We start from the raw sequence: 14,560 nt of genomic DNA, 5'->3' as shown, positions 1-14,560 counted from the left end.
CTTCTCTTGTTGCATGTTCATTTTGAGCTGCTACTAATTTGGCTAAAAGATCTTCATTTAAGGGATTTTGATCAGATAACTCCATTGCTTTTTGAACTTTCTCTTCTGCCTCTTTAATTTTTGTATTAATGTTACCAAATATACTCCAATTCCACTCACTTAAGAACTTTTTTTAACTTTTTTAGCTTCTGCATGAAAATAAAAAAAAGATCTCCAATAATATTCTCATTCCATACTTTCTTCACTTCACTTAAGAATGATGGATGATCAATCCACATTTTCTGAAATTTCCAGGGAACATTCTTTGGTCTGGGTATGCTTGCACAACCACATAATAAAGGAGCATGATCTGAAACTATCCTCAATCCAACCTTATATCCCCAATCACCATACTTCTGTAACCATAAAGAATTGAAAAAAACTCTATCTAGAACACATAGGATTCTTTTTGTTCCTTGTTGACAATTGGACCAAGTGTATTGCTGACCTGTGCTAGGAGCTTGAATTAAGTTACATTCATTAAGGCAATGAAAAAAATCCATCATTGAAATTATGTTAGGAGCTTTACCACCAAATTTCTCTTCAGGAGAAATTATAGCATTGAAATCACCTAAAACAACCCATGGTTTTTGTATCTGACTAATGATTTCCATCTCTGACCAAAGAAACTTTCTTTGACTCTTTTTAACATGAGCATGAACACCAGAAACTAATACTTCACCAATACTGACAGTTACCATTTGGCTAGACATTGAAATAACTTGAGGAGTAGATAAAGAAGCATTCCAGAATAAACATAAATTACCTTTTGTAGATGAGGTTGAATTATGTATCACCATACTTTTCATTCCAGGGAGATTTAATTGACTGCAAAAAGAAGAACTACAAGAAATTTTTGGTTCTGCAACCCAAACTAGAGATGGGTTAAATTGATTCACCAAAGACCTTAGATTATTTTGAGCCCTAGGTCTTCTTAGGCCCCGAATATTCCAATATATGATTTTCATCTTGGTGGTGGAGGATTTTTGGTACCTCCCTTACCATGATTTTGCCTGAGATTACGTTTCTTATTTGTAACAATTGGATTACCACCTTTAGCTACACCTGGATAATGTTGAGAAGTGGAAGAAGTAGAAGTAGGATTAATCACTTGCTTTTCAACCACTTTTGACCATGAAGTAACCTTAACAGTTTCATCAGAGACTGTCCCTGTCTTTCCATCTACAAATTTGATTTGAGGAGTTTCTACAACATCAGCTGTCTTATCTTCATTAACCACAATATCTTCAAGAATATTTTCTTGAACACATTCAAGAGGACTGAATCTCCCAGTAGTAGCAGTGTGAATAATTTGATGAACTGAAACTGTTGGAGTAGCATGAATTGTATGGATGACAGAGTCTTCATTGTCATCTGCTGATGTATCACAAATATCAAAGGGCAATGACCTAGTGACACTTGCTGAAGATAAAGCATTCAAATTGTTTGTTGAACTTGATTTAGGCTGCTGAAGAATTTCTGAGGAACTCTTAGGCTGTTGTGGAGTAATTATGTTTTCTGAATTAGTTTCATTCCTTTTTGCTTTTTCAACTCTACATTCTGTGATAAAGTGACCTACCATTTTGCAGCTGCTGCAGTATTTTGGACAATCTGGAATGGAAACCTCTTGAAAAAAAACCCCATATTTAGTCCCAATCCATACGTTGTTTGGAACTGAAGAAGCAAAATCTACCTCAACCAAGACATTTGCATAATATCCAACATCACATTTAGATGTTGCCTCATCAATTTTAATTGGAGTTCCTATTTCTTTACAAATTTTGAACAGAATTGATTCACTCCAGAATTCAAGACCTAAACCTGGAAATCTCACCCAAACAAAAGCCTTAGAAGTTCTTTGACTGGTAGGTCGAAAATTATACACCCAATTTCTAACCTTCAAAATTTGATCTGTAACTTCCCATACTTGAGATTTGATGTAGTTACGGTCTGTAACATTATCCAATTTGATGGTAAAGAAACCTCTACCTAATGGAATTAATTTACATTCCCCGATTAATTTCCATTGATTTCTAAGAATTATTGCAGCATCAACGAATTTGATCTTCTGTAAATTTAATCTACCAATTAAAGAAAAACGCCATGGATCTAAGCTTTTCTCAAATAGTTCATCAGGTAATTCAATCGAAGGAATTTTCATTCCTTCTACTGAAGAAATATTATCAGGCTCAGATTTCGTTTTAAATCCCATTTTACGAAGTAAAACACCTGAGTTAAAACCAATTAATTCCAGAAAACATGATGAATGATGTAAGATTCAACAAAATTACCTGAAATTAATGCTTTGTTAAACAGAATTCAAGGAATCGATGAAGAAAAAATTTCCGAATCAAGCACCGATTCCGTCGCCGAGTCACCTTTGCTCTCCCAAGACCGATCTGCTTTTTATTTACCAACAAACGGATGGCTCACTACTGTTGTATATTTAGCATGTCTCTACTTTTCACTTTCTCTGTACGGTTGCCCGACCAGGGCATGCCTTTAGATCATGTGTAGTCCAAAAGCTTGAGTACCATGACAGAGGCCAACATTATTACACCAATAATAGTGGATTATATCCATTAGGTTATCCATGACTAAATTACTGTAAGTCGACCTGCAAATTTTCACAAGAAATTACCTAACTTTATTAGTGTCTCATATTGATTGTTAAACACAAATGAAACTTAATTGCACCCTACACATTGTACTAAACTTCCTAAAACCAAACAACCACCAAAAAAATTAAAATATGCACTAAATAGTTTTCTTGCTGTCAACATGTAATGTAAGTTGCAAGTGTAGGGTACACACATAATTATCAGTTAGGAGAGCGTAAGAGAAGCATACATACATGCAGCAAACATGCCAACGAAAAGCAGGAACAAATAAAAGGGCATATAACACATTTTTTTTCACATTTTCAAAATTTAACGGCCAGAGTTAGAGTAATGAAACTAATTTTTTCCTGGTATGAACTAAGAAGTATCAAATTTTGTCACGAAATTCTGACTCCTGGTACTGCTCAGGTCATGTCCTAATGAATATATTGTTTTCTCGTTAGTTCCATGGTTACTTTTCTTTTGCTTCACGGCTTCTATCACATGCCTGTGATTCAGTTTACACCTTTGTTAGAATAAGTTCAGTTGTCGTGGCCGGAGTTCAGCTCAGAACTTCTACACCATACTTGATCTCAGAAAAAAAGTGTTCAGTCTTAATCACGTCTAGGTTATCCTAGAGAAAAATATAATCGAACCTAGGCCTAAAACAAATACGCCTGGAAACTTCATCCACCAAACCTAGGCGCAAAAAAAATACGCCTGAAAACTTTGGTGCAGTACCTAGGCGTAAACCTAAACTGCAATTCCTTCAAAACATCCAGGAACTTTTACGCCTGGGTTTTGTCTACTGAAAAACCAAGCGTAAGTAAATGAAATACGTCTGAATTCCTCTAAACCTAGGCGTAAACCTACATGCAAAATCAATTTGCGCCTGAATTCCTCTAAACCTAGGCGTAAGTTCTTCAAACACTAGACTTACGCTTGGCTAACCTAGGCGTAACACCTTCAAAAACAAAACTGAAACCCTAATTTGGCTTCGATTTGATTCAAAACGAGTACGAATAGATGGGTTTGTCGATTAATAACTTAACACACCATGGGTTGTTGTTCAGGAGTTTGAAAACTTGATTCTTCAGTTGATTGAATTGGTGGAATAAGTTGAGGATGAAGTTGTGGTTGATTGTGAAAATGGAAATTCACTGTGAAGAAGAAAGAAGAAGAGAAAGAGGAGAAGAAGAAGAAGAGCAGGAGTCAAAAGGTTGAATGTGTGAAGATTTGATTAGGTTTTCATTCTGTTTTTGTTTTAATTTTAATTGAAGGGTAATTTGGACAAATTGCTATTGAATTAAAAATATCCCTTAATCAGGTTTTTGGTCACCAGATATCCAAGTGAAGCCCCTCTAATGGAGTGTGACGCCCTAATAACAGCCTTCTAGAGAAATAAGCCTACACCGCGGAAAAAAAAAAGAAAAAAAAAAAGAAACAGGTCCTCTATATGTTTGTTTTTTTTTTGAATTTTGACACATTCAGCTGGAGGTCCTCTATATGTTGATCTTGATGAGTTGTAATTTTACTGATAATTTAAAATTTTCAATTCCACAAAGTTCGCGATTGTTGATCAAGTCAGAGAATCCGTGAAAAGGGTATCATATACAGTCAACGCACAAGTCCATGTTTTGAGGGGTTTTAAGTTCAGACGTTCTAGTAAGTTCTATTAGGGTTTTAGATGAAAGTTTATTGATTATAGAGTGCATTACTTTAGGAGCAAGGTTTTAAGATTGTAGTTAAATGGCGCTTACATATAAGTAGTACATTTTCTTCTCCTCCATCTTATAACTAAAAAGGCTATGGGGAAAAAGTTAACAAAGAAGAAAAAAACCAAGAAGCCAAACCAAAAGACTAGTAATTCTAATAGAAACAATGAAGAACTTGTAGCTGATCATAATGACAACGCATTGTAAGTCCATACTTCCAACCTTTTATTGTTGTTATCGTACGTTTCTCAACTTAGAGTTCTTATTGTTAATGTTATTAAATCTATCTTCTAATTTGCTTATTAGGGGAGACAAAAGATCCATAGAAGATTCTAAAGAAGAAATAGAAGGCCCCATAAAAGATTATGCACATGATCATATCAACAGTTTACACGATGAGATCCTTTCGTATATAGTTTCACTTTTACCATTAGAATTTGCATTTAAAACCATGATTCTTTCCTCCAGATGGAGAGACTTATGGACTCATTGTACCAGAGGTATGTATGTTGATAATGATGAAAAATCCGTAGTACCAGATGGAAGAAGTAAACAAGTAACGGCGGGACTGGAAGATACAGGTGAAGAAGACGACATTGTTTCCAAGGTGGTAGAAAATGATGGCGACATTCTGAAGGAAATACATGATGGAGCTAAAGTAGACAAAGAATATGAGAATTTGAAGGCTATCGTCAAATTTCTACAGTCTTATGGTGAGCAAAAATTTAACAGGGCAGAGGCTGAGATAGCTCGATTCTGTTAGTTATTGAAGACTAATTAATTATTTCCTAAAGTTAGCCGTGGTTATTTAGGAAAGGGGTTTCCTAAACTGGTTAGAATTTTTGGTGGCCAAGTTTGTAACCTATATAAATAGGTAGTTAGGCCTTGTAAAATTTGTGCATTGTGTAGAAAACGATTAAGAGATCGGTGAGAGATTTCTTGTATAGCTTTTAGGTCTAAAGCTAGGGTTTCGTTGTGAGACAATATTGGTGAGGAACAAGAGACAAGGTTATCGTCTCGAATAATTGTTACGGTGTAACCAGGGGTTTGCGGGGATTCACACGACGTTGTAATCGTTTTTTCTTCATAGTAGATTTGAGTTGGTGCGGCCCAAAGTGGACGTAGACAATATATACAAGTTGTATGTATTGGTCGAACCACTATAAATCTTGTGTCTTGTGAGTTGATTTATCTTTCTCGTATTATTATGGTTGCTTGTGCTTGGTTTACTTATTATTCATCATAATATCTCAAGATCCGGTATTCCATGGTTGTCAGTGATTATTCCCTAAGAAAATCCTGACAACTGGTATCAGAGCTCGGGTTAGAGCTTTAGGGTTTATCGTAGTACGATTGGAGTGGGAGTTATGGGTGATCATAACGAAAGTACGGTAGCTAGGGTTAAAGTTTTTAATGGGAAGAACTTTGCGTTTTGGAAGTCTCAGATGGAAGACTACCTATATGAGAAAGACGTTGCTGATCCATTGGGTGGAGTTGCGAAAAAGGGAGCACGCAAAGACGATGAATGGACAACTCTGGATCGCAAGTGTGTATCCGTGATCCGTAGATGTCTAACGGAGGAAATCTACAATAATGTACAAGAGGAAACTAGTACGAATGATCTTATGGATAAACTTGAAAAGTTGTATCAAAAGTCATCAGCCTCGGGGAAGATTATGTTGTGTGAACAATTATTTAATCTGAAGATGCAAGAAGGCGAAGCGATTTCAGCACATCTTGGGAAGTTTAAATCAATTATTTCTCAGCTTTCAAAAGTTGGTATTACTTTTGATGATGAAGTTTAAGATTTACGGTTGTTGTCGTCATTACCAAAGAGTTGAGAGACTGCAAGGACAACCATAAGCAATTCTGCAGGGAGCGAGAAGTTGAAGCTTGATGATGTGCAGCAAAGGTTGATCGCTGAAGAGGAGAGAATAATAGAACAAGGTTATGTTTCTAGTTCTTCAATATCGGCCTTAAGTATGCATGATGAAGATAGAGGCAGGAGTTCAAATAGGAATAACAACAAAAAATCCATATGGAAGTCTAGAGGGAAGTCTAGGGGGAGATCTCAATCTCGACCTAGAGGTATTGTTGAGTGTTTGGCGTGTAAGAAAGTAGGACACTTTAAGCGCGATTGTCCGGAAAACAAAAGTGCTAATAATGGTGGAAACAAAGTTAATCAAAAAGAGGTCAACATAGTTGCAGATGCGGAACCGGTGAAGGTCCTTGTTGATAACAAGAAGGTGATTACGGAAGGTTTTCTACTACTCTCTGAGGACAAGCAAGATGAGTCTTGGATTATTATGATCTCTTATAAAGAAGGATACTATGGCCAAGTATTCTTCGGTGACGGTGAAGCATGTGACATCATCGGTTTGGGTGATGTGATCTTGAAAGTCAATGGTTCGATATGGAAATTGAAGGATGTACGATACGTTCCAAATTTGAAGAAGAACTTGGTGTCTGTGAGCCAAGTTTGCGATGATGACTGTGAAGTTGTGTTAACGAAACACAATTGGAAAGTAAAGAAAGGGGATATGGTATTTGCTCGTGGAGTTAGAGTCAATACTCTATACCGGACTTCAGATGGAACTACTTTAGTAGTGGCTAGTAGTGGTGAAGACACTAACTTATGGCATAGAAGATTAGGGCACATGAGTGAGAAGAACATGAAGATTCTATGTTCGGGAGGATATCTACCTAAGGTGAAGTCTGTTGATATGAGTTTTTGTAAATAATGTGTTCTTGGAAAGCAAAAACGGGTTAGTTTCAGCAGAGGAGGAAGAGACTTGAGAAGTACAAAACTTGATTTGGTTCACACGGATGTATGGTGACCAATTGATGTTGCATCTCACAGCAGGTTCCAGTATTATGTCACATTTATTTATGATCACTCAAGGAAGGTGTGGCTTTACTTCATGAAGAATAAGTTCGAGGTGTATGAAGTATTTAAGAAGTGGAAAGCTTTGGTTGAAACAGAAACTGGTCTGAAGTTGAAGTGTCTAAGGTCAGACAACGGTGGTGAGTATGACAAAACAGAATTCTTACAGTTATGTGCTACAAATGGAATTCGTTTGGAGATGACAGTTCCAAGGACACCACAGGAGAATGGAGTAGCAGAACGTATGAATTTGACGTTGAATGCACGTGCAAGGTGCATGAGGTTGCAGTCTGGTTTGCCTGAGACCTTCTGGGCACATGCAACAGAGACGGCTGCTTATCTAATTAACATGACACCTAGTAGTCCATTAGATATGAAGACACCAGAGGAGGTTTGGACTGGAAAAAAGGTAAATATTTCCTATTTGAAAGTTTTTGGTTGTGTTGGTTATGTTCATCTTAGTCCCGATGAGAGGTATAAGATAGGTTCTCAAGCAAAGAAGTGTATATTCCTTGGTTATGGAATTGACGCTTTTGGGTATAAACTTTGGGACTATGAGGGTCACAAAGTTATTAGAAGTAGAGATGTCACTTTTAATGAGAATGAGCTGTACAAGGACAGGAATACAACACAAGTTGAAGATGTCAGGTCAAGCAACGTCGATAAGGAGTTGTTTATCGATGTTGATGATGTTTCTGGAAGAAGTGTGGAACAAGAAGAGCATGATGTTGCTGATGGCAGAGAAGTACAAGTTGAAGAGACTTCTACTGCAGTGGGAGTTATTCCTACAATTTCAAAAGAAGTACGAAGATCGTCACGAACTCCTAAACCAAACCCAAGGTATGCTTTGAATTATCTATTACTTACGGATGGAGGCGAACCTGAAGATATTAAGGAATCACTAGGGGCTGATGATTCAGGCAAGTGGAAACTTGTTATGGAGGATGAGATAAATTCACTTGATGACAATGGCACTTGGGTGTTAGTAAAATTACCAAGAGGTAAGAAGGCGTTGCATAACAAGTGGGTTTATCGAATGAAGTCTGAAGCAAATGGAGATATTCGCTACAAGGCGAGGTTGGTTGTGAAAGGTTTCCAGCAAAAACCTGGTGTTGATCACAACGAGATATTTTCTCCAGTTGTGAAGATGACTACTATTCGAGTAGTGTTAAGTCTAGTGGCTTCTGAAGATCTCTACCTTGAACAGTTGGATGTAAAGACAGCTTTTCTTCATGGTGACCTAGATGAAGAAATTTACATGAAGCAACCAGAAGGATTCATAGTAAAAGGCAAGGAAGAGATGGTGTGCAAGCTAAAGAAGAGTCTGTATGGTTTAAAACAAGCCCCGAGACAGTGGTACAAGAAGTTTGATAACTTCATGCATAGAAGTGGTTACTCACGGTGTAATGCAGATCATTGTTGTTACTTCAAAAGGAATGGTTCTGACTACATCGTATTACTACTGTATGTGGATGATATGTTGGTTGTTGGAACATCTCTACAAGAAATTGAGAATTTGAAGAAACAATTAGAAAGTGAGTTTGCTATGAAAGATCTTGGTGAAGCAAAGCAAATTCTTGGTATGAGGATCATAAGAGACAGAGCTAAGGGTGTACTTATGCTTAGTCAGGCTGAATATATTGAACGAGTGTTGAAAAGATTCAATATGGAGAATGCTAAACCAGTTAGTTCTCCACTTGGAAGTCAAATTCGTCTTTCAAGTATGCAGTGTGCGAAGACAAATGAAGAAAAGGATTACATGGCTAACGTACCATATTCTTAGGCTATTGGGAGTTTAATGTATGTTATGGTGAGCACGAGACCGGATATTGCACATGCAGTGGGAGTAGTGAGTAGATATGCAAGCAACCCAGGAAAACAACATTGGGAAGCTGTGAAGTGGATTCTCAGGTATTTGAGTGGTAACACAAACGTACCATTGTGCTATGGAAAAGGTGGTTCTATTTTGAGGGGTTATGTGGATGCAGACTTTGCAGGTGATGTAGATAAAAGGCGAAGTACGACCGGTTATGTTTATACTGTGGGGTCAGCTGCAGTGAGTTGGAACTCAAGGTTACAGAAGTTGGTGACATTTTATACTACGGAAGCGGAGTACGTAGCGGAGACGGAAGCGAGTAAGGAGATGATTTGGTTACAAGGATTATTAGCTGAGTTGGGCAAGCAACAAGGAGATAATGTTCTGTTTAGCGACAGTCAAAGTGCTATACATTTAGCCAAGAACTCAACCTATCATGCTAGGACGAAGCATATAGATATCCGTTATCATTTCATTCGGGATCTCTTAGAAGAAGGAGAGTTGAAGCTCGAGAAGATTCTTGGTTCGAAGAATCCGACGGATATGTTTACCAAGGGAGTTACATCTGACAAGCTAAAGCTCTGCAAGGCTTTAGTTGGTCTCTCAGAATGAGAATCTGGGAGGGGAGCCGCACTAACAAGGAAGATGTTTTAGCACCGTCAATCCAAAGTTGAAGAATGTAAGACAATCAATAAGTCTTCAAAGTGGGAGATTGTTAGTTATTGAAGACTAATTAATTATTTCCTAAAGTTAGCCGTGGTTATTTAGGGAAGGGGTTTCCTAAACCGGTTAGAATTCTTGGTGGCCAAGTTTGTAACCTATATAAATAGGTAGTTAGGCTTTGTTGAATTTGTGCATTGTGTAGAAAACGATTAGGAGATCGGTGAGAGATTTCTTGTATAACTTTTAGGTCTAAAGCTAGGGTTTCGTTGTGAGAGCATATTGGTGAGGAGCAAGAGCCAAGGTTATCTTCTCAGGTAATTGTTGCGGTGTAACCAAGGGTTTGCTGGGATTCAAACTACGTTGTAATCGTTTTTTCTTCATAGTGGATTTGAGTTGGTGCGGCTCAAAGTGGACGTAGACAATATATACAAGTTGTATGTATTGGTCGAACCACTATAAATCTTGTGTCTTGTGAGTTGATTTATCTTTCTCGTATTATTATGGTTGCTTGTGCTTGGTTTACTTATTATTCATCATAATATCTCAAGATCCGTTATTCCGCGGTTGTCAGTGATTATTCCCTAAGAAAATCCTGACAAATTCGATTTTCCGCATGGCATAGTTTTCTTCCCATCCATTGAGGGAGAGAATAAACTTGTCAGTGTAGATTTTTCTAAGGAACAGGCAAAACCCCAGGGTAAGAATCTTACTTTGAATTTGGTAGTGGATTCACGACCTACCAAGAATCAAATTCTCCTTCCTACTACTACATTAGCCTTGTACACAGTCAAGACTCTTCATTTAAGATTTGTGAGAAATCTTACTGGAGATACTGCTTCCACTTTAATATCAAGATTTTATCATCTTGATAGTCTGGTTATTACGGAGTGCAGCGACATAAAAATACTCACTGTCAAATGTCGTGGACTTCATCACTTGACAGTGTTGGATTGCCCAAATTTGAGTAAACTCTATGTTTCTGTGTCTTACCTCGAATTCTTTCGGTATCGTGGGACAAGGATTCCTTGTCTTGATTTGAAGGCTAGGTTGACTGATGTTATGCTTGAGTTCCAGAATGACAAGGACACAACTGGCTTTCAGAAATTCATCAAGGAACTAACTATTCGACAACGAGCAATCAAGACCCTTACTCTTCGTGGTACGCTTTTCCAGGCACATTTATTTTGAATTTTCTCTACACCGCGTAGGATTTAGTTCACTTCATCATCATATTACCAAACTACATGTATAAAAAAAACTCAATTATGGTTTGCACATGATTTATATGCAGAAGCAGATCCAACCTCCAGGTTGGTTAATGAAGGATGCCAACAGACCTTTTAATATGGAGGAGTTGTGCTGGATTGTTACATCCCCTATGAATAATTCGAAGCTGCAGTACATTGAATCCTTCCTGAAGATTTGTTCCGGCTTACAGAGGATATTCTTCTATGTGAGCATATTTCTTGTTTAAGTGGTTCCGTTATTTATTCAACTTTCACGCTTACCATGTTCTTTCTAGAATCTGTGTTAACTAAGTGTTACTCCAGATGAACCATACTGCCAGCAATGACGCTGAAACCGATTCAATAGAGTTGTTGATGAATTGGGCTAGTTTGCGGTCAAAGCCCCACAAAACCTGTATGGGTAAGACTACTCGCAAGATTCAAGATCTTGAACTGAATCATCTCCAGAGCATTAAGCTAACAGATTTCAAAGACGAAGATGATGAATTATATGTGATTAATCATATACTCAAAGATGTAAAAGATATCATGAAGCTAAAGATAATTGCAACATCGGCAAAGAATGGTACACGACACTTGGTTAAAGATACTCAGGAAGATTCAAATGATTATGTGTTTCTTGAACAAGAGGAAACTTGTACGTTACATCCTAAGGTACACGATTATATTTGTTGGCAATGAAGAACATTCAGATTATGCATTTTGATAGTCATCTCTCGGAGCCAACTGAATATCAAAGGATGGTTAAATAAAGGGAAAATTAGGCGTAGGCCCAGAATTATTTTTTTCTTACTGCCAGACCCACAATTACTTTTCCCTACAGTCGCACCCAACATTATTTAAAATTATTAAAAACGTGCAGAGTTCCTCAATTACCCTTCAGCGGTTCTGGGCAGTTCTATTAACTCCCGAAAACGGTCAGAACATTTATTCCTCTCACCCATTTCTTTTCTCTTCTTCTCATTTATTCTTCATCCGTCTTTCTATTTATATTCCTCCATAAACACTGTAACGGATCTGCAAAGATTTTCTTCTACATCATTCAAACAAATCAATCATTTAAAACCGATGATTGAAGTTGATCAAACCCTAAAATCAATTTCAAACTCTAAAAAACCTTAACCCTAGAATTCAGTAGAACCAAAATGGATGAAACACCAACAAAAACACGTCTTCAGAAATCAAAAGAGAAGAAATTAGGTACTAAAACTAGTTTAATCGATCTTATTCTTGCATGCATTCGGTACATTTGATTTTATTTGATTTTCGATTTTAATTTTTGTTCTTGATGCTTCAGATGAAGAAGGGAAAACCGAAGGAAAAATGAAGTCGAAGAAACAGAAAAAACCCGGTGAGATTTATCATTAGCTTCATCTGTTAGTGTTTGATTTTGTATTTTTTATGAATTTTTTTTTTAATCTTAAATTTTGTTACAGTAATTGCCGATGATGAACCAGAAAAAAAGAGTAAACCTAAAAAGAAAATTGTTTCTGGTGAGAGTTTCATCTTGAATACCCATATTTTTTTTTTGAGTTATCACTTTATTCTTCTTCGATTTTAACATAATTTTCTCCTCAATGTGATTTTACCTACTGATGTTGAAGATGAATAAGAAGAAATTGATAGTGTCAAAACACTGAAGGAGATGCAAATCAAGGCAAAGGGAGATGCTCTGAAGAAGAGTAAGAAAGGCTCTGGTATGCATAACTAGTTCTCATGTGTGATTCTGCATAAAATAAATCTACATTACTTGTTCTGCAGATGCATGACAGGGTATGCAGCATCAAATTAATGTGTGTAACTTGTTATGCAGATGTATGACAGGTTATGCTTACAAAAAAAAAAAAAACACTGCATAACACCTATTTTTAAGTGTTGCTTTTTAAATTTCATCTGTTTAAATTTTAACTTTCATCTGCTTACCAAAGTTACTGCATAACTTAAATAGCTTATTTATTTGTGTGTTGAAAAGATCCTGAAGCAACCCCGTCAAGGAAGTCGCAAAGATTAAAAGATCAGGTGTCACCTCAAGTATCACCTAGTTCACCTAGGCCTGAAAAAGCTACTAAGGGAAAAAAGAAAGCAAAGAAAGCTGCACCAAAGGAAGTATTGGGTGATGATACAGATAATGAGGATGATAATACAAATGATGCCGAAGATGGTAAGATTTGCTTGTGGTATCTTCTGTGTGATATATTGTTTAATTGGTGTCATTGATTTGTTTCAATATGATTTGGCCTGTTTCAGTGAGGCAAGCTGTTGATCATCAGAAGAAAAGAAAAAGACATGAACCCAAACAATCGAAAGACCTGAAAAGGATGAAGAAGAAGCAAATCGAAAAATCCGAGAGTGAAGAGGAAGAAGAAGAAGAATCTAATAAGCAATGTGTTGTCTATAAACAAGGTGCGTTGAACTCCTTCCTGTTCCTGTTATGCATCATTTAATAAACTTGTCTTATCATTTACCCGTTTGTTTGTATGTAAAACAAATTATGCTTGTTAAAAAAACAAATGCATAACATATTGTGCCTTCTTAAAAAATATGCAGAATATGTTATGCAGTCAACTGTTTGTTTATGTAGTATTAACTAGTAGTGCATGATAGATTATGCATGGTAAAAGATGTGCATAATGGTTTATGCAGATGCCTGAGATAGAGGCATGTGTGGTTAAATGCATAATAAGTTAAGCAGGGTTGTGTTTTTAAATGCATAATAGGTTATGCACCTTAACAAATCAATGCATGACATATTATTCAGTTCCAATATTAAATGCATGACTAGTTATGCATTGTTTAGACTTGCTGCATCACAGGTTATGCATATAAAAAATGTTGTTATATTTGTTATGCATTCCTTTGTTGTTCTAAAATAGCAGTTCTAAAATGCATTTTTTTTTGTTCTTTTGTTTATGCAGTTAAACTTAAAACCAAATCTGCAGTTCAAGGAGGTACTTATAGAGCAGGTTTCCTTAGGGTAGGTCACTTGTTTAGTAGATAAAAGACAGAGGTGGTTTGAATCCGTTGCAGTCTAACATGATGAATGTGTGTGTGTTTGGAAAGTTCTATAACTGGTTATATGCTGCAAACATGGCATACTTGGATGGTAAGAGCAACAAGATGATGGATGAAGTCTTTCTATCATATGACCATGAAGATTTGAATCAACATTCATTCAAGTTGTCTGAAAACAAGTCCATAGCATCAACGTCTAGTGAGCTTGCTGTTACATTTCTGATTCCAAGAATTGAAGGAGACAGAGGAAATGATATTCTGACTTCGAAGGCAGAGATATAGATGACTCAGTCACATCCCCTCGTCAAGCAATTCCCATTCAAAACAAAGCCATGATTTATCAGCAAAGATCCCAAATCACGGGTAACAAAGGTGTGGATAGATGATATTGAAAGGTTGGTGTTGGAAAAACTTGATAAGAAAGGTCATGAAGAGGAAGTTGTCTGCCTTATCTGCCTTTACATGCTAGTCGTCTTGTTCTTTTGTCGTTCAAGTGGAGACAATTTAGACGTTTCGTATGTTGGTTTGGTTAAGGATTTGGAAACCATAAACTCTGTCTCTTTTCCTGATCTTATTCATGAACA

The 14,560-nt window shown here is 36.8% G+C and overlaps 2 protein-coding genes across 2 annotated transcripts; one reads left to right on the top strand and one right to left on the bottom strand.

The window, feature by feature from the left end:
• Positions 1–155: 155 nt before the first annotated feature.
• Positions 156–839, bottom strand: LOC113312664. Its single transcript, XM_026561398.1, has one exon. The coding sequence runs from the start codon at positions 837–839 to the stop codon at positions 156–158; it is 684 nt and encodes a 227-aa protein (XP_026417183.1).
• Positions 840–4,447: 3,608 nt separating this feature from the next.
• LOC113312663 (F-box protein At2g39490) lies at positions 4,448–11,645 on the top strand. The gene is made up of 5 exons (XM_026561397.1): positions 4,448–4,557; positions 4,661–5,112; positions 10,340–10,890; positions 11,009–11,170; positions 11,268–11,645. The coding sequence occupies exons 1-5, from the start codon at positions 4,448–4,450 to the stop codon at positions 11,643–11,645; spliced, it is 1,653 nt and encodes a 550-aa protein (XP_026417182.1).
• The last annotated feature ends 2,915 nt before the right edge of the window (positions 11,646–14,560 follow it).

Source organism: Papaver somniferum, chromosome 9 (assembly GCF_003573695.1).
Source record: "Papaver somniferum cultivar HN1 chromosome 9, ASM357369v1, whole genome shotgun sequence".
Classification (NCBI taxonomy): domain Eukaryota; kingdom Viridiplantae; phylum Streptophyta; class Magnoliopsida; order Ranunculales; family Papaveraceae; genus Papaver; species Papaver somniferum.
The sequence above is the reverse complement of the archived record's forward strand: the minus strand, read 5'-3'. Positions and strand labels throughout refer to the sequence as shown.

Bases quoted from the DNA above. Each gene is read 5' to 3' on its own strand.
- LOC113312664 (XM_026561398.1), bottom strand. From the start codon at position 839: ATGGTGATACATAATTCAACCTCATCTACAAAAGGTAATTTATGTTTA.
- LOC113312663 (XM_026561397.1), top strand. From the start codon at position 4,448: ATGGGGAAAAAGTTAACAAAGAAGAAAAAAACCAAGAAGCCAAACCAA. The intron at 4,558-4,660 runs GTAAGTCCATAC...TTTGCTTATTAG, and splicing joins GATCATAATGACAACGCATT to GGGAGACAAAAGATCCATAG. The intron at 11,171-11,267 runs GTGAGCATATTT...GTGTTACTCCAG, and splicing joins TACAGAGGATATTCTTCTAT to ATGAACCATACTGCCAGCAA.